A 20842-nucleotide genomic window follows, 5' to 3' on the forward strand; every position below is an offset into this window, starting at 1 on the left:
CCTTGAGGGACACCACAGGTGACAGGGTGTATCTGGGACCTCGCACCTCCCAAGGAGACGTACTCTGTTCTTCCAGACAGGTAGGACTGGAACCAGCTCAGGGCGGAGTCAGAGTCCGATGGTGTGTTCGAGGCGCTGAAGGAGGATGTTATGGTTGACAGTGTCGAATGCTGCAGTCAGATCCAGGAGGATGAGGAGAGATGGGGATCCAGTATCAGCCGCCATCAACAGGTCGTTTGTGACCCTGACCAGAGCTGTTTCAGTGCTGTGGGCGGAACGGAAACCGGACTGGAATTTTTCCAAGAGGCCGTTTAATTGTAGATGGTCCTGAAGCTGCAACTACTTTTTCCAGCACCTTGGCTTGAAATGGGAGGTTGGAGATGTTTCTCCTGCCTGACACACAATGAGCACATGTATACAGTCACTCATTAGCAATCACCTCCAGGAGCACATCTAACATTTAGGCAGCGCGTGCAGAAACAATCAGAAACATTGTCCTGAGTAGCTTTTTTAATTATTAGGAGTAGTTCAGAACAAAAAAAAGCCCAATCATCTGCAGTGAAATTTGATTTTAATAGACAAATAAACATCACATCTTTATTTTTCATCCAGCCGCAACGTTTTGTGTCCAGGAAGCAGCTCGCCGAGTGAAGAAGCTCCTGTCGGCTTCATTTAAAAAAAGAAAAACACAACCAGGGCCCGTTCATTCTGAGCCCCTGGACACAGAGGGGCCCGATCTAAAGTGATTTCACCAGGGGCCGTCAAGAAACTCATTCATAGTGACTTTAAAGAGCAAACTGATTCCAGACCAGTGCTGTCAAAATAGATACATAGAATCCGTAGAAACACGGATTACATTTATAAGTGACGAAGCACAACACTCTGGGTTTTTATAACACAAGACATTTGTGTTTGTAGTTGAATGAAACGATAAAAGAAGGTGATATGTTCGATATACTCTAGGTCTTTGATCATGTCAGAATACAGGCAGACGCTTTTCTTTGGGAAAACTTCCAGTCAAGGTGACGCTTCACACATGGATCTATAGAGGGCACCCCATCAGAGAGAAAGTTATGAATAAAGGCAATCCAACCCTGATCATGAGCAGAGACGACACAAAAACACAGTTCACTCATAATAACTGGCCAAAAATCATTACGCATATTGTGCTTAGACATGACTATCAAAGGCAGGACACATTAAATACAATCACAGGTATACACACAGCATAAATAAATAATACAAATCTATATAATCTATCTTGCTTTCTAGTGCCTTATTGCACCCAGGTTCAAATGCATGAAAATGCACATCATATCCTGAATTAAAGAAACAAAAAAGACACATAGAAGAGATACAGTAAGACTATAAGGTCAATAATAAATAACAGGGAGGTCACGGTGGTGGTAGAAGTGTGTGTGCATGTGTGTGTGAGATGAGTGTCAGTGCATGCATGGGTGCATTGTAATGTTTGTGTAGCTATATATATCAATGGATGTTCACTGGAGAGGCAGTGTGGTGCATTCATCCTGCTGAGGTTTGTTAACAGCAGGTCCAGTCAGCGGGGTGCTGGGGGGGGTTCATGCTGTAGCGGTGGTGTAGGGGGGGGGCGCCTGCTTTATAGGGATGCTGACGCTGTCATCATACGGAGGGAGCAGCACCTGGGGAAAGGGGAGAGGAAAACAGATGGTTATTTTATCACTTGGGGTTGCAATGGAGCAGGTGCACTAATAGTCATTATAGTTACTATTGCACAATGACGACTATTCAGTTTGTGCCGGTTGTTATCAAGGTGCCTGAAAATAAACCAGCACTCATGAAAATTAAATAGAAGAATTCAACAGTTTAACAAAACTTTGGATCAATTAAAGTATACAAGTAGAGTAGCCTACAATATAAGACATTTCAAAAAGGCATTTCTCTTTGCACAACAGAAAATCTGATGGACAGGAAGCGCTTTGAAATTTAAAACAACAATTATTATTATTATTATTATTATTGTATAAGCAACTTCAGTATATTACATTTTTTTATAATATTCTTGAAATTGCAGACTATTATTTACTGGTCAATTAATTGGTTTAAGGGTCCCAACGAAAAATATTCAGGAACTTTTTTCAGAATGAATTTATAGTTCTAGTTATGTTCTTTTGCTTTTTAACTGCCCACAACGCCCCACTTAGTTATGCTTTTTACTATATTCACCTTAAAACCTTGAATTCACTCAAAGTCAGATTTGCATCCTCTCAGGTCTCACTGAGAGTGCCTTTTACTCATTTTACTCCACTGTCTAGTTTTGCTGTTTACAATATGGCTAACAGAAATATTAGCTTTCTCAATGGTTTGTTTGCCTTCATACACAACAACAGCATGTGTGTGACCCGTGTCTCCCATGTTTGAAACAATGAGGCTTAAGGATGATCTGGACATCAGGTAATCGATAACCTTTAACAGCCTCTACTAGTGACTACATCCTCCTACACAGATCAATGCCTCCTTCAACTGTGGTGCCCTTTGATGGAAATAATTAGGACACATTCTCTGAACATGATAGATGAGAAGCTGGATTCTTATTATTGGCTTTTGTTGGCCTCGGTGTGAGACTTCTTGCACTGATGTAAGGAAATAAAAAATGCAAGTAGAGCGGCCTCATAAATAATGTTTCTTCTAAAATTCGCTAGATGTAGAAACATTATAATAACCATCATTAGTAATGGTACATTTATAGTTAAGTCAACTTTGGCAACTTTAATGATTGATTTTAGTTATTAGAAACATTGTAATGCTAATTGAGTGTTAACTAATTATAAGAAATGCTTTTATTGTAACAGTTTATTGTTGCACATTTGTAATATCAGATTCATATTAAATATTACTATATATTATTTAAAGCAGATGCTCTGAAAACCAAAGAGAGACATGTCTGCTTGATTTATGCTACTAGAACAAAAGATGCTCTGTAAAGTTGTTAGCAGCAAGTTAATGACAGTGAGCTAAGTGAACAATTTGAGTCGCAGTCATAATAATTCATGTAGTTAAGTACAATTTCTTGCATAATCGGTGGCAGCATCCCCATACTAAATCATCGTCCAGCGAATATGTTGGACACAGAGTTTAGGGTTAACCAACTCATGAAGTTTTGGCATTAGCATTAGCCTCTTCTAGCTAGCTAACAAGTTACAGCTAATAAAACCTGCTAGCAAGAACAGTAACTTACGTTAGTAAAGTTGGTTAGAAATTTGAAAACTCTTTGTGAAATGAAAGACCTGATGTTTAAAGACTTTTAAATGCTAATCTGCAACTGTTGCCCAAATTTGTTCTGGCCTAGAAAATATAATTGTAGACTAGGTTGAGCAAGTTGGGTTATCACTCAAATCAACCTCATAAAGAGAAATGGTGCTGGTTTTTTCTATGAGCCATTGAAAGGGTTACTTATTGTAACTCATTTACTTTCAAATAAAGCACCTGACTGTGTTTCTGTAAGACTTTTCTATGTTTGCAGGTCAGTTGCTAAGAAAGAAGCTTCCTGTTCCCTTCTTTAGGGTAATGCTGTTTCTTGTTTCTTTAAAACCTTAAACATTACATAAAGACTTTCAGTGTATACAAGGTTTTTTACACTCAGAGGAGTCTTAAGCTGCAGACTGAGGAGAACAGGTTTCTCAAAATACTTATGAAACTCAACATACTGCAAGTTAGAAATAGAGCCGGATAATGACAGCTCCTTTTGTGTTTGTGCAGAAAACGGGCGTTTCACAATTGCAGAAAAAGGTCATTCATATTTCTACAGTCCACTTATTTTTCTCCCTTCTGTTAAAGCATGGAGGTATAATAAGTGTGTGGGCAGCAAGGTGACAGCGGTCAAGGGGCCAGGCCTGAGCAACAGGAGAGCCAGACAAAGCTCCCTTTTACTGTGCTACAATGTTCCTCTGCCAGGATGCCAGGATGGAGCTTCATGTCCAAGTCTGTTCATCCATCTATGTGAGCTGGTGTAATATTGCCTGCTATGATAGCCTATGTTCATATTTCCCTCCTCCACCAACATGATGACTTTACAGTTACTATTTTAAGTTGGCCTGAGCAGAGGAATCTTACAAATAAGATGAAAACTTGACTTAGAAATGGATGTAATTCTTTTTTCAAAGGGTATTTTATTGCCTTTGTAAGTGAAAGAAAATCGAGATCAGATATTGTTTTATGTTGATTATCAAAATGACATTCATAGACATAAAGGATAGTTTAATGGACTAGCACAGGGAATTTTGTTTTTCTCCTTTTCAACTCTGATTTTATTAATAATGTGCTGACTTTTCATCTGTCTGGGAAATAAGTCTCTCACAGTTAACACAGTCAAAAGTGTGGCTGCATGAGAGGAATGTCTGTAGTATTATCTGTCTCTATTCAACAGCTCATTAGAAAAAGTAGTTAACATTCACACTGGTGGTTTGTCAGGGAAAAGAAGTTGGTAGAATTTTTTCTCTGCGAGCTCCAAGAAAACTGAACAGCTAAGCCTGTCAGTTTTGTCAGCCTGTTAGCCAGCTAAGCTACTCAGTCTGGTGAAATTCTATTTTCAAAAAACTAATAAACTAATAACTAACTAATAAAATGTGATGCTACACCAAGTGTAGCCTGTGTTACCGAAGCCTGATATATGTATTGTTCTGTGCCTTAGAGCTCCATCATTGTTCAACATTTTACTTAAAATCATTACACTGTTGCTCTCAAGGACATGTTCCCTCAGTACCATGAATGTGAATGATATTTATTTTGAGTAAATCCCATTTACAGAATCTTGCTGCCCGCCAAAAACCAATGGGCTCGAAGCCAGAACCAACAACATATTGAGAGACGGACCAACACAATGTTGGATTTGGTTTTCTCCCAGGATTTGTAGGAAATTATAGAAATACAGGATATCCTTAGCCTTGTAATAATAATAATAATAATACATTCAATTTATATAGCGCTTTTCTATCTTTTCTTTTCAACCTTGATTTTAAACTATGAAGTCCTCATGGTGATTTGGGTCTTATGGTACAATGCTGATCATTGGAGGTGACTTACCGTGGTGTCATTGGTTGTGACATAGAGCAGGACTTCAGAACCCCGTCCGTTCACATATCTGTAGCAGTTCCACACACATGCTATCAGATAGGCCTAATGTTGGATAGAAAAAAATCACAGGTTAATCCAAAAATTAGGGATTACTTAGCAACACCAATTTTGCTATTTATGGTAGTGGTGATAAATACATGCAACGCACGACTCAATGTTAGCCATGTTAGAGACATGGATCTATGGAGGGCAATGTTAGACTATCCACCAATTTAGCAAATATTTTCTGGATTGCCAAACAACTTCATAGAGACATGTCCCTCCTAGAATACATTGTTAAACATTTCGTGATTACATAACTTTGCAGCACCAAAAAACAAATGTGTCAAATACATGGTTTGTGACTCAATACCAACTGTATACAGTAGGCCTATACTAAATACCCACAAAATAGAATGACAATCCCATCAGCCTCAGCTGTATTTTTCAGCTAATTAGCTAATATTAGAATGCTAAATAAGATGGAGAAAGTGGTAAAGATTATAACTTATTTTTCAACTGTTAACATGCTAATGCTAGCATTTAGCTCAACACCATGCTAACTTATGTACAGCCTTACAGTATAGTTTGGTATATCTAATCCTTACGTCTTTAAAGATATTGTAGGTTCAGGACAACCGCTTTTCCTCTATATTATGTCATTTAATTAGGTTATCTGTAGTGTAAGTGTAACATTGCTGTTCTCATATGGCCCCTTAATAACATACACAATATGTAGCATGTGATAAAAGTATGTTTTTCAAAGAAACTCACACCAACATTGAAGATAACTCACACAAAATACAGCTAATAATCCAATCATCCCATTGTTGCATTCTGACAGCGTTTTCAGGTTCTATCATAGAGCTGTACATGTAGCAGAAACAACTATAAGTTGTTCCCTGTCATCCAGAAATCATTTGTCTCTCAGCAGGACACTTTCTACTGGAATTCCCCGGACAAACACAGCACCATCTGGTGAATCCATCACAAACCAAAGCCAGACTGAGCTCTCTAACGTGTTTGATAACCCAATTAGAAGCCACCTACTGTAATGCTCTGATGGCTAAGTTATTTCAGAAGCCTCCACGGGAATCTGCAGAGATATTTCCAGCAACAGAGAACTCAATTTAGCTCTCAGTCCACTGCGAATGAAAGTGTGATAATGACGCTCACTGTGCAAAGCAAATTCCTTCTGTCAGAAATGGTCACCTAGTCCATTGAATTAAAAAAATAAATGTTAGGGTTTTAGCTCGTTTGGAACTAGTGCACCAGGACTTTCAAGCGAATATACCCTCCTTGTTTCTTCTTATTCTGAGTTTGTATCTTATGGTTTATTACACTTATTGTATGTCACTTTGGATTTATACATCTCTTTTTTTTTCTTTAACCAGACACTTTAACTACGCTGCTATGGACAATCATTTGCACTACTGTACATATTTTTACTGTAATATATTAATCTTCATCGTTTACAAGTGAATGTTATTTTTGTTTATTTACTGACTTTTATATATATATATATATATATATATATATATATATATATATTTATATATATATATTTATAAGTGGGTGTACAGGAACGTATGTATGTATATATACATAGCCTATATGTATGGAAAATTTATTTTAGATATTTAATCTGTATTCCTCGGGATTGTGAGAAACAGCATTTCGATCTCACACTCAGAAGATTGACAATAAAGTTGACTATGATAAAAGCAACAGCTAAATTCAATGTATTAAAAATGACTGAGACACTCTAAACAAAACAGCTGCCGTTTAAATAAGCCTTTTGTCCTATAATCTCAGATTTAACATTATATCTCACATAATACAGTGGGTTGTTAGCAGAGCTGCATCATAACTTAAAGTGGACCTATCATGCTATATTTGAATAATATATTGTAGGGCCATACCTATACAAAACATGTCTGTGAAGTTTTTTTTTCAAAATACCAAACAGATCATGCATTTTAGCCATGCCTCATTTCGCTCTATTTGCTCTATTCCAGCCCTGTTTTTGCAAGGGCTGATTTTGTGGCAAATGAGCTGCAGCTGACCACGCCCCCTGCAAAGGAGGGGGGCGAGGCACGAGCGTCATGTTACCATGCTGTTACCATGCTGTTACCATGCCATGGCAACCCCCCATTCCCCTGATAGGTGGAGAGTTGCCCATATAGGCGGAGCTCCCTGTTTCTGACGTCAGAACAATTTCAAATCTGTATCAGATCCGTTGCAGCCCCGTTTTTAGAGATTTGGGTATGGAGGAAAAGAGAGAGGGTTGGGTTTTCTGACACTTGGTGAGTTCCCTGACACACCTGGGGCACATATTCATGTACACTGAACAAAAATATAAACGCAACACTTTTGTTTTTGCTCCCATTTTTCATGAGATGAACTCAAAGATCTAAAACATTTTCTATATACACAAAATAACCATTTCTCTCAAATATTGTTCACAAATCTGTGATAGTGAGCACTTCTCCTTTGCCGAGATAATCCATCCCACCTCACAGGTGTGGCATATCAAGATGCTGATTAGACAGCATGATTATTGCACAGGTGTGCCTTAGAATGGCCACAATAAAAGGCCACTCTGAAACGTGCATTTTTGCTTCATTAGGGTAATGTTGTGAATCGAGTGGCCTGTGTTCGTCGTCCATAACATACGCCTGCCCATACCATAACCCCACCACCACCATGGGCCACTCGATTCACAACATTACCCTAACCCTACCCCTCACACCAGATACTGACTGGTTTTCGGACCCCCCCAATAAAGCAAAACTGCACGTTTCAGAGTGGCCTTTTATTGTGGCCAGCCTAAGGCACACCTGTGCAATAATCATGCTGTCTAATCAGCATCTTGATATGCCACACCTGTGAGGTGGGATGGATTATCTCGACAAAGGAGAAGTGCTCACTATCACAGATTTTTTCAGATTTGTGAACAATATTTGAGAGAAATTGTTATTTTGTGTATATAGAAAATGTTTTAGATCTTTGAGTTAATCTCATGAAAAATGGGAGCAAAAACAAAAGTGTTGCGTTTATATTTTTGTTCAGTGTATAAAAGAAGTACAAAAGTGCATTTTGCATGATAGGTCCCCTTTAAATAACATATCTGGTAGCTTTACTGGAGCTTCTGCAGTTAGTGTTAGCAAAGTGATTGCTTTGAGCTAAATGCTAACATGCTCACAATCACAACACTAACATGTCACTGTTTAGGCGGTAATACATTCACCATCTTATATTCATCTTAAGCAGTTATTTGTCATAACTCAAAGTATAGGTCAGATAGAACATTTGACTTGATGATGGCGCTAGATCAGGGCTCTCCAACACGTCGATCGCGAGCTACCGGTAGCTCGCGGGCAGCTTTTCAGTAGCTCGCCGCTCGATTATCGATTATAGCGTAGTAAGGTTGCTTCTTGATTTTTCGGCCGCGGCTCGACAATAAGGTTTTTTTTATTTTAGAATGTTTTCTGTCACACGAATATCAAATTGGTCCGTGACGCAGTGATCAAGGAACAGACGTGACAGCGGCACATCGACACCACACACGGACCAGTCTGCTTTCTCCACCAACACCAGTCCAGAACCAACAGCAGAATGACCCGCTCTGAATCAGTCCGCGTCGCTGCGGCTCAGAGACACACAGGGAGGGATTTGTGTTTTTTGAAAAACACTCGTTATCGTCATGTCAGGTTTTTGGTGGATTTAATCAAGTCTTGGATTGCAGAGTATGAATGTCCTCTTGCTATTTTCAGTTGATAAAATACTTGTGTGAAGTTTGTGAAGGCAGGAGGAAAGCTTCCGCGATCACCGTCTCCTCCGTTCCTCCAAACCCCGCCCCCTCCCTGAAAATAATGAGTGACAGGCTGATAGTGACCCGATAGAAACTTTATTATTCACTTAATCACTGATTGAGATATGATGAAGCTAACTTAGTCTCATACATTCATGGGAGTTATGCAACAGTAAGACAGAGAATGTAAGTGTGCACCCACATGCACTATTTTTGTTTTTATAATGCTGTTGTCTGCTGTGTTCAGACTCAAGTCATGTGTGTGATGCCACATTCAGGACATTCAGTGTCTTTTCTTTAACAGAAAGCCGTTGCTAGAAGCTGCAGCTAGACTGCAGTATTAGTTTTTTGTTTTTGAGGATGGAACAATTTCACACACAGATATAGGGAGGCTAGACCTATACAGTTGATTTATTAAGGTTTATAATTTAATGTCAAGACGAAGAAGAAGTAGATGAAAAAGATGGCTGAACTGTTCAGTGTCAATCCTATGGAGATGGAGGTTATAAATCTCCAAAATCATGTTCAGCTTAAGTCTCAGCAAAACTCACAACATTTCTGGAGCCTTGTAGACCCAGAAAACTATAAGAACATCACCAAGCAGCACTGAACATACTGCTTTATTTGGCTCTACAGGCCTTTGTGAAGCAGCTTTTTCTGACATTAAATCTAAATACAGAACAAGACTGACTGATCAACATTTAAATGACTCTATTAGAGTGAACCTAAGTGGGTCCAGCAGACCCCTCTATGGTGGACTCCATGCAGTGCCATTCATCTCACTGACTGTGAAAAAGAGTGAATGCACTTATTTGACCATAAGTGCATATGATGCTTGTCAGGTGGTGATTAAGGACATTTATGTGAATTCTCAGTGAAGTACTCACTATGTGGGCCATAATAATATGTGAGACATTTTCGTTTTCTTGGTCCTTGATGTGAAGTTAAGATTTGTGATAAGCTTTAGGTATTGCAATTCCGTACGTGTACAAAAGTATAGCTTAATTCAACTGATGAGTGCTATGTGAATAAATGTAAGTGATGTGATGCAAGTAGCTCTTGGCCACTTTCATTTTTTCAAAGTAGCTCTCAGATGAAGAAAGGTTGGAGACCCCTGCGCTAGATGAAAGGTCAGGGATCCCTAGAGTAACAATGTTTTTGTGAGGAGGTCATTCATTTTTTTTAATACAAGACCTGGTAAGTCTTGCATTCAAAAAAATACAAAACTTTAAAAATAAATTTGAGCATTACATACAGGCAGGGCCTGTGAAAAGTTAGGATGATTCTAAGGGCCCGTGACTGACAGGGGCCCCAAAACATTTTAGAACATTAAGAAAAAAAATGTAAGTAACCTTTCATCAATCATCAATAATTAACATTAATATATCGTCATATTGATGATGTACTCACTAAACTTACGATTCATTTAACTTATTTTCTTCCAAAAGTTAATTATCCAAAGCATCGAACACCCCCCTCTATTTACATGTAATGGTTTGGTCCTGCCTCCAAACGCTGTGCAGCACCGGCCCTTTCTAGCAGAGAGACTAGTGAGAGCATGTGAGGAGGGATGCTCGTACTTACGTGTGTACGATATCTCAACGACTAACAAAGTCAGGCTTTCAAGAAAGAAAAGAAAGGAGAGAAAGACAAGAGAGAGGGACTAAAGGGGTGACAGTATGTCACCCAGTTTTTCAAAAGAAAAGGTGGGTGTGGTCCATGAGTGGTGGAAATTAGTCTGTTAGCTAAGCGTAGTCCATTGTAAATAATAATTGTAATCTTCACAGAATATTCAGAGGTTTTTCATTTCACTCTTTTAGCTGACATTTAATAAATGCAGGTACATTTTTAGCAGCTATTCATACTAAATCAGTTGTCCCTCCCCCTGGTGCCAGGACCAACAGATCCATCTTTAGGCTCCGCAGCCCTGACCCCCCATAAGGCTTTGCAGTCTTGCCATGCTGTCCATTGAAAGCCAGTTGGCTAGAAAGCTGGACTTCAAGGACTTGATCAGTGACTTTGCCTGTAAGAAGGCTAGGCGCTGGGCTCTTGGTGAGTAAGGCTGAGCAAGGGCTCGTAATAACTGTTAAAGGGCAAGGCTATGGTAACGATATTGGATCACTACACAGAAGATGCATTTAAGTTATATTTATTTTGATTTGTTCCATTCAAAAATGTTATTAAAAAGGCATGTACACCATAAAAGATGACTATTGAGGTATATTGTCAGGAATGTTAGTGTTATATCAAATAGTGAATTCTACTGCAGTAGAATGTTGCACGTCTGCAGAGTGTTATATGTTCACCGCTCAGTGTCAGTAAATACTGTGCAGTTAGTATTGGACTACAAGATAGATGCAAGCCTGTACAGGTAGTTATTTAAAGCATAAATGAGTCGGTTGGGTTCTGGAGGTGTGGTTACAGCATTGTGCTTGGTTGGCGTGGCCTGGGCCTGGTGGTGGGGCCCAATGTGATATCTTTTCATGGGGCCCAAAATCCCTGGCGGCGCCCCTGCATACAGGTATATCAATATAGAAAGTTACATTAAAAGCAGGTGCCTCTGTCAAGGTTGAAATAGACATAGTTTCTCTTGTAAGAAAATGTGTTGTGAAATATAACCCTGGCAGGTCTGTATTGATTCTACGTGTTCTTAAGTGTATGAAGAAGTGTTAATTAGAGAGAAAGAAAACCTTACCTTGAAGAATAGAATAGAGCCGATGAAGATCAGCACGATGAGGGCCAAGCAAATATTACTGAGAGCAGCGATCTCCTCTTTGTAAGGGAAGTTATCAGGCTGCAAAGGAGTCAGAAAAAAAACAGAGCTTATTTGAGGTGCAAGGATCATTAGATAGTAGAGACATTTGTAACTGTACATCCATCAGTACTGAACTGAGAACATTTCAGAACGTACAAAAGCCTTTCTAAACCATAAAGTTCAATATTGTGCTGTTAAACATCACTGACTTCACTTTCAAGAGGAAAACACTTGAAGTCTCGTACCAGTTGCTGCAGGTAATCCTGTATCGTGTTGGGGTAAACCACAACGCTGATCACCACCAGGGTGTTCAGAGCAAAGTCGAATATTTGGTAACAGAAAAATGGGATGATCCAGGCGGGATGCAGCTGAAACAGAGATAGAGATATGTCTTTAAGTTAGATATTGTGGACATCAATCAGAGCTAGAACTGGGAGATTACATTATGTTTAAAATAAAAATATTTGTATTATTTTAACACAGTACATTTAGCCTTATTTTAACCAGTAGCATTGTAAATAGTATTATGAAGAAAATCAACAACACTTTCTATGACACAGGTGTTATAGAAAGTGTTGTTGATTTTCTTCATAACACTATTTAATACTAAACATAGGTCTATGTTTATAATGCAATATTAACATACTTGAATGCGTTATAATTGGCATAGCACTTTATTATTAGAGTTAAAAGCATTCATTAATATATTAAAAAGTAGTTGAAGTAAACATTGACCACTTATAGTGGTATACCCAGCTTGTAATGAATTAAATCAGCTTATGCCGCACGTTGTAATGCTTTATCTACATTGGTGTCATAGAAGGTGTTACTGAAATCCTAATGACTCATCAGTTTACCTTGTATGCACCGTATGCTGCCATCCCACATATCAGTATCATCAGCACAGAGATCGCAGAGGCAATGCACATGCCTGTAGCAGAGGGAGGGGGAGTCAAAATCACAAGGCACATTCAATTACAACATCATGTTCTCTGAAATACAAATTCTGTACAAATCAAATCAAATCAGGTTTTATTTATATAGCACATCTTAAAAACGATTTTTGGTCGAGCCAAAGTGCTGTACATGCAAATAAGAAGATAAGCAACAAGCTGCATTATGTCAACCAGACATGATAACCTCCACTCTGTCATTCGCTCCATGCCAACCCAGCCTCAAACCAACCCTGCATAACATTATGTTACATAAGAATAGCGCCTTGCAAAACCAAAACACAGTGATAAGGGTGTAGTGGAAGAAATAGGGAGTTTAATTCCATGTCCATTTACAATAAACTGAAAATCAAAGGATGAATCGCATTTTCTCTGAAAAGGGCTTCAAAGTGTATAGAAAGGCAAAAACGATTTTCTCAGCCTCTAATTTAGCTATGTTTAAAGTGGGCAGAAAGAGTTCTCTGGATAATCTCAAATGTTTATGGAAAATGTCATGATTATAAAAAGAGATGGTTTTAACATGCAATAACTGAGCTGTGTGTCCACTTTAACTTTGGAAAGAGACATGCTAGCTGTCCACTCGTTATGCTAGCAGTGCTGGAATTGGGCCGGTACTCACCGGTACGCAGTACCGGCACTTCTGGTTCTGACCCATGGAGTACCGGCACTTCTTGCTCAGTACCGGCATGCTGGCGGTACTCCGGTACTCATGCACCGTGCCAGTACTCAACACTCTCCCGCCGTTCTTATTATACATCCATATATATATATATACAGCCGCCCGGTACTCAGTAGATGCGTCATGAGGTGCCGAACGGACATTCTCATCGCTCTAACCGCTGGAGTTTCACAGCGGCTGTCAGCTGTTTACTCCTGTCATTCAAACAGAACGTGCTGGAGAGGGGGCGGGGCTTATCTTCTCCATGTAAATACTGTGGTGGAAACGACTATGTCAAAATTAACCTATTTGACCGTGATTTAATAGTAATACACGTTTCAAAATAATAATAATAATAATAATAATGCCGAAGTAACAACATACTGAAAACTGTTAGTAAAACCATGTTTTAATGCTTTACAATTTACATACCTAGATGCACGTGTGTTGTGTTTATGCAGTGCAACTCCCACCCAGTGGGTGGCTATGTAGAGTGATAGAACAGAGCAGGCACGCCCCCGAGAGAAGGAAAGCAAGTCACGTCACAAATTAGCATTTCTAAAATGTTAGCGTGGATTAATAAAAGTGCAAAAAGACAGCGGTTGTCGCCGGAAGAAACTTCAAATACAGAGAATGCTGTGCCTGTGTTGGAAATTGTGTCTGATGGGGAGCTTTCTTTGGTTGATCCTCCTGCTCCAAGTTCTAGTGCATTAGCATTAGCACTAGCTCCGCCGCCTCCTCCAGAGCCTCTAACGTTAGCTGCTGCTGGCGCAACTGCCACCACCAACACCGGGCAAAGCGATGCACCTGACTGCTGGACAACGGACCAGGTGCAATATTTTTGCAAGACCAATGCATGGCTCCTTCTTAAAGATAAGAAGCTAGGATGTCGGATATGCAGAGATGTCAAATCTTTGGGAATACACACTGGACAAGGACTGAAACTGTCAACTGAATGGGGTGAGTGTGCAGTGTCTCATTTCGGTGTTGACAAGGGCAAACAACAAGCTAGCCTGAGAAAAAAAATCAAAGAACATAAAGAATCACAAGCCCATGTAAAAGCTGCTGACATCCTTACATCTGCTTCACGTGAAACTATTCAACATCAAGTGCAGTCTATACATAAATCTGAATTAGACACCACTATCAGAGTTTTTCGAACGGCATATAAAATTGGCAAACATAGCCGGCCATTCACAGACATGCCAATTGATTTGAATGTACAGAAACTGAATGGGCTGAACGTGGGCAGGGTTTTGCACTCCAATAAAACCTGTGGCGAAATCATCGACCACATAGCTCATGAGCTGAAGAAAAAAATGACAAAAGACATTACAGAAAACCAAAGAAAACTCTGTGTTTTGGTCGATGAATCTACCACTATTAGTGGTAAAACGGTGCTTGTTGTGTGTCTACGCTCAGCATTAGCTGATGCTGAGCCCGAAACGTTTTTTTGGGAGCTGATCGAGTTGGATGGAACAACGGCTGATGACATCACAAAGGCGTTAATGGAGTGTCTTGGAAGAGATTTTAACGAGGACTTTTTAGGTCAGTGTTTCGTTTCTTTTGCATGTGATGGGGCTTCAGTCATGCTAGGGAAGAGAACAGGCGTTGCTAGCCAGTTGTGTAGTAAATTCCCAAGCCTGTTTGTGTGGCACTGCTCCAATCATCGTCTAGAGCTGGCAGTTGGGGATGTGGTCAAGGAGGTCTCAGGGCTCAATCATTTCCAGATCTTTTTTGACAAACTCTATTCCTTGTTCCATGCCTCCCCCAAAAATCAGAGGCAGTTAGCACAGTGTGTGCAAGCAGTCGGACAGCGTCTCCTGGTGATAGGGCGTGTTTTGTCCATCCGCTGGGTGGCTTCAAGTGAAAGGAGCGTCAGAGCAGTCTGGGAAAACTACCGAGTGCTTCATGATCACTTCACAAATGCTGCAAACGACACGAGCAGGGATTCCAGAGACAGAGCAAAGTACAAGGGCCTGGATGATGTGCTCACATCTGCAACGTTTGTCAGCAATCTGGGACTGATGTACGATGCGCTCACAGAGTTCAGCGACCTCTCTCGGCAATTCCAAAAAAGAGAGATGACACTGCCTACAGCAGATAGGCTCTTAACTCGAGAAATACGAGTTTTTGAATCCATGGTCACCATGCCTGGCCCACACATGACTACAGTTCATACAGCTCTAGCTGAGAATTCCTTCAAGGGTGTTGCCCTGCGTGAGAATGGCAGGCTTGTACAGATTCATGCAGGTCAGTTTTTCCGCAGTATGGTAAAGAATCTGAGACACAGAATGACTTCCACAACCTCCTCTCATGTCAGCACAAGAGAAATCCCATTACATGGCCGGGAGGCCCGGGACAATCAGCTAATCCAGGACATGAAAGTTATCCATCCTGGAAGTTGGCCTGAAGAGGAGTTAGACGTACAGTATGGGGACGTAGAGGTGCTACGTTTGTGCGAAGTGCTGAAAGTGGACAGAAGAGAGACTGTTCAGGGCTTTCGCGAATACAAGGAAACCAGGGCATCCCGTACACCTGCTGCCATGGAGCCTCTACTGAAAGCAGTCCGAACCATCGCTGTCTCCACTAGTGAGTGTGAGCGGGCATTCAGCTCTATGAACGATATCCTTACTGCAAAAAGGAATGCTCTCTCTGTCAGCCGACTGTCCAGCCTGGTTTTCATTAAATGTAATGGACCATCACTAGGACAGTTCAATCCGGAACAGTATGTGAGGTCCTGGCTGGCAAAGGGAAGGAGAAGTGCTGATGAAAGAGCCTGTCCAGCTCCAGCCCCTGATACTGATGTCCCCAAGGCCTTCTGGAGCCTTTTCTAACAATGTGAAGTATATTGCAAAGCAGCTCACCCAGTGAGAAGACTTTTGGCATAATGTGCCGATTTGTACAGATCCTGGAGATAGAAGGACTTCAGACCAACCAGGGAGTTATCTGATCAGCTTGGTGTTCAATGTAACTCTTTACCATGGCTCAGACTTTGTTACTTGCAGTTACAGTTTCTCATTTTAGATTGTGCACATTTTGCATTTGTTTTTACATGTTCTTTGTTCATGCTCTTTATCATTTTTCTGAGTTGGAAAGTTAGATTGCATCATAGTTTACTTTATACATATTTGTATTCTTCAGTGGTGAAGTATATTGCAAAGCAGCTCAGCCATGTGAGAAGACTTTTGGCACTTTTTCGTTTTTCGTTTTCTGAGTTGGAAAGTTATTGCATTCAAAATGTACAGAAATACTTAATTTTGTTAAAACTTTTTATAAAAAATGCTTCTGACCAGAGCTTTGTTTCCTTGTCATTAATGTTGAACACCACCAGAGGGGCTCTCACCTGAAAGGTCTCAGCTTCATGTGTCTTCAGCAGAAGATCTAGACTTTGATTGCTATATTTTCAGTTAATATTGACCTTACTGAGCTTTAGCCATATCCGCTGCCTATCATAAAAAATGTTAAGTACAGTGAACCTTTCTAAAATATACAGTAGTAAAGAGACAAACCCACCAGCATTATAGTAGCCAAATTCTTGTTTGTGGGCTGTATATATAAAATTGACTTGAAAAAGTTGCTGATTTTAGAGTACTGGCACCTTTTTCATTCCAATTCAAGCACTGTATGCTAGCTAAGCTAAACTAATCGCACCCTAATCTAGTATATCACAAATCTGTGCCTATGATTTAAGAACAGGAGAAAAAAGGTTTGAATAATCAGTCAGAATAATCCTTCCCTCACTTATTCTTTATCCTTTGAACAAGTGGGTGGAAAAGTTTTGGCAGGTGATTTATTTTGAGGATTTTGTGAGTAGACCACTTCCCCACGTTCTAAATGCGTGGTAGCTTGCTAACAAACAATATTTGCACCTTGTATTTAGAATTCATGGAGAGATTAAAACCTGAGCAAAACGTTTATGTTTGTAGGTCTCTTTAGATTTAGGACATGGGGAAATGGGTCACGTCAGCCCACTGTGGCCCAAATTAATATTACAACAACATAGGCCTACATGTCTACTTATTTCCCCTGTTTTTACAGATGGACAGAAATAGATTAGAACACTTTTTTCCACTTCCAAGGAATTTAAATTCAACACATGACTTCCCTCTCTGGGCTTCCGTAATCTACCTCAACATACAGATTTTTTTTTTATGTTAGATTTTTTGTGAAATGGTCGAACATTCTATGAACAACACAACGGCATGATATATTAAAGCAGAAATAGCATAGCACAGAGCAGCGTTATGTCCTAACCTACTGCTGTGCATGTTTTGATGTCGTATTGAATTATGTATGTTGAATTATGTATTTGAACCATTGTTCCAAATGACTAGTGCCTCTGCCAACAAAAGCACAGCATCATACAGTATTTTGCTGAAATAACTTCTAACGATTAGCTAAAAATAAGCCCTTTTTGAGCCCTGTAAATGCAGCTGTTGCAGCAGCACAAAATAAGCAAAGATGAATGGAGACAAAAAAAAGAGGTATGTACAAACAGTAGGCCTATAAAAGCAATTTAGGAAAAAGTTAAAGGGTCAAAAATATAATCTGGGATAAAGTATTGATATTTAGTATTGTCTGTTTAAATATAGCAAAACCAAAATGAGTTTTGAAATTGTTACTGTGATAGAGACTTTTTAATGTATTAAGTGTCTGTTTTAGTATGACGTCCGTGTGTATAAATCATGTCTTGGATTAATACATTTGTATGCATGTTTCTTGTTTAATGAAGACAAAAACCAATAATAATATAAAAGTGTCATATTTTGATGATTATCTGAATCACTTTCCAGCAAAATTAGCACCATAATTCCAACTGGAGTGGCAAAAGGTCTAAAATTAAATGTAAGAACTGTCACTACAGCTTGACGTTTGTCAAATCTGAATATTTGGACAGGACCACAGGACTCCTAATCCCTTGGAGCGGTGACAATAGTCAACCCATCACGCTGCTGTCTGTCAGACTGTTCCACTTACACCTGCTGTTAAGAAGGCTTTCCAAACGCTCGCCAAACGGCGTGTCTGTGGCTTTAGGTGTCTGATTTATAAGAAGTGCTGACCGACCATCATCATTCTAGACTAATGTGTGAGGTCACTTTAATCACACAATAAATCATTCTATTAGTCAGTTGACAACTCTATTGGGGTTTTCCCCCGCAGGCAGAGATTAAGTCATCTGTCACGCTCCATTATAGGAGATTAAGCTTCAGGTAGAATAGAAACACTGTAGAGGTCAGTGGAGTTTTCTTACAGAATGCAAACACACTGTTTATCTGAGATTTTATGAAACATAAATGTTAAGATATTGGAATACAATGATAGTATTCAGCTGATGGTGGTATTGTGAGATTACACATTCACTGTAAAGCACAGACTGGCTTTATGGGATACTTACTGGCATCATCCATGACATCCAGGTCATTAGCCAACTCAGCACTGGTCAGGTGGTACTGCTCAGGATCACTGAGCGCTGTGAGCAGGATGAGCAACACCACGGCATTGATGAGCTTAGGGACAGAAGACATAGTGGTGAATAAAAAGTCAACAAATGGAGGGAAATACAGACAGAATGCAAAAGGGAGGAGCTGAAAATGTTCATGAAATGTAAAAATATAAACATTGTCATGAGCTGCAGGGAAACAAAACAAAATCCTTAGTGGAGATAGTGTAGCAATGTTAAATGACGTACAGTCAAGCTCTAAGTCCAGGCACATACATTGGCTTTGGTGTTGGTCTGGCCGATGCAGTTCATTATGCAGATGACTCATACATCCCCATTGATCAGATGAATGTAATGGAAAATTCTCAGCCGTCAATAGGGGTGACACAAAATCTGCTACCTGAAGAGGCCAACTTCTAATTTATTCATAGGGAGAAGAGCGAGGATTTTTCCACAAGTGCTGTTTGGTTTAGCTAACCGTCTCCTGCTCATTCAGTTAAACAGAGGAAGATAGCCACGAGTGAGAATTTAATATAAAAAAGATTGCACATATATTTTCATGTTTTGATCAAGCAAAATATCCACAGTATGAGTTTTTCTAATTATAAATATTCGTGGTCTTAATTAGGTAAATTGTGTATACATCATTGATGCGAGAGGAACATAAACCAATGAATAACCCACTGAATAATGCCCATTTAGAAATAAAGAACCATCATATAAAGGCAAATAAGTCAAATAGCTTAGCTAACAGTAAAATAAAATGGTATGCTTTAAAGTTTGCAGTGGGCAAAGAAGCAGCACAATTAATTAATTTTCCTAAAATACAATAATAATATAGGTTTGAATCTTTCTTAAATTCCCTCATAATAATCATAAAATGCAGCACACGGTATGAAGGCTGAGGTATGATGTGCTCCTGCTCCTACTTTCCCTGCTCGGTCTCTGCAGGGCTCCAGGAGAAGTGACAGCTGAGGGGCTCACCATGTACCAGACCCCCAGGATGATGGTTCCAGTGCGGACATGGCAGCACAGGCAGCAGCTGGTGGAGAACCAGCGGTCCCACGGGGAAAGCATCATGTTGTCTGCGCGTGTGCTAACAACTGCGCGAGCGTCAACGAACGATGTTGGTGTTTAAAATGGATGGAGCTCGCGCGTTGTGCCTCCGGTCGGTCCTCTGTTGACGAACGGGATCCGGCTGCTTCTGACCTCACCGTGAGCGGCTTAACAAACGTTAGTCAAGCTAACGTCAAGGCAAATATGACTTCCGATTTCACAATACAACTATTTTCTATGTAGCCTACGAAGTAGGATTCGAAGAAGACAATAAACACGTTGTAGATCAATGTTTTATGCAAATATCCTTTCTTTCTCTCCTTAATTATCAAAATGCAGTTGATAAATTCAGAAGATGTACCATTATTAGTGGATAGAGCCTTGGTGTTCGGATCAGGGGGTCACAGGTTCAAACCCCACTGCAGTCAGCATGACGTTGTGTCCCTGAGACACTTCACCCCAAATTGCTCCTGTGGGGATTGCCCACAGTATTGAGTTGATTGATTGATTGATTGAAAAGTTTATTAACAGCTTGTATATTGGGTACAGTACAGTACAGCTCAAAACATACAATTGTTAAGGGGATGCAGACCAGAGAAAGACTTTCGTCTTGTTTACATCAGGGCCCCCCATTTCCAATTCATCATAAGTATGCAAGTCGCTTTGGATAAAAGCGTCTAACAAGTAACATGTAATGTAATGTAATGACTATTTGATAATCACATCATTTGTCAATTGTGTTCTCAATTAATCAATTAATTGTTAAGTCTACAATTGTTTAAATTATATCAGAATCCAGGCGACATGTTTTTCCGTTTCGTTTCAAAAAGCCTAAATATTCCTCTTAGATGATGGCTAAAGCACAGCTATCTACCTTTACATTCAGACACTTTACTTTGTCAAACGGGCTTAGAAAAATATGGTTGTCCGGTGCCTTGCTCAAATATATGACTAACTGTCATTAGTAAGGCTTTCCAGTTTATCCATTATCATAGCTTTTCAGTATATTCTGAATTCACCCAGCAGCATGGTCTGCGACGAGATCATGTAACCACAGCCAAAAAGAGTCACT

At 39.7% G+C, this 20842-nt stretch overlaps 1 protein-coding gene across 1 annotated transcript; it reads right to left on the reverse strand.

Moving 5' to 3' along the window:
* Positions 1-564: 564 nt before the first annotated feature.
* On the reverse strand, positions 565-19934 carry LOC117554034 (lysosomal-associated transmembrane protein 4B-like). Its single transcript, XM_034228247.1, has 7 exons — positions 19699-19934; positions 18670-18781; positions 12518-12591; positions 11906-12028; positions 11601-11699; positions 5062-5154; positions 565-1661 (listed from the first exon to the last, which is right to left on the reverse strand). Exons 1-7 carry the CDS (start codon positions 19792-19794, stop codon positions 1581-1583), a joined length of 678 nt encoding a protein of 225 aa, XP_034084138.1. The 5' UTR covers positions 19795-19934; the 3' UTR covers positions 565-1580.
* Positions 19935-20842: the final 908 nt, after the last annotated feature.

The sequence above is a fragment of the Gymnodraco acuticeps genome, unplaced genomic scaffold (assembly GCF_902827175.1).
Source record: "Gymnodraco acuticeps unplaced genomic scaffold, fGymAcu1.1, whole genome shotgun sequence".
Taxonomy (NCBI): Eukaryota; Metazoa; Chordata; class Actinopteri; order Perciformes; family Bathydraconidae; genus Gymnodraco; species Gymnodraco acuticeps.

Bases quoted from the DNA above. Each gene is read 5' to 3' on its own strand.
- LOC117554034 (XM_034228247.1), bottom strand. From the start codon at position 19,794: ATGATGCTTTCCCCGTGGGACCGCTGGTTCTCCACCAGCTGCTGCCTG. The intron at 18,782-19,698 runs GTGAGCCCCTCA...TCTGTCCCTAAG, and splicing joins TCCTGGGGGTCTGGTACATG to CTCATCAATGCCGTGGTGTT. The intron at 1,662-5,061 runs GTAAGTCACCTC...CCCTTTCCCCAG, and splicing joins TCACAACCAATGACACCACG to GTGCTGCTCCCTCCGTATGA.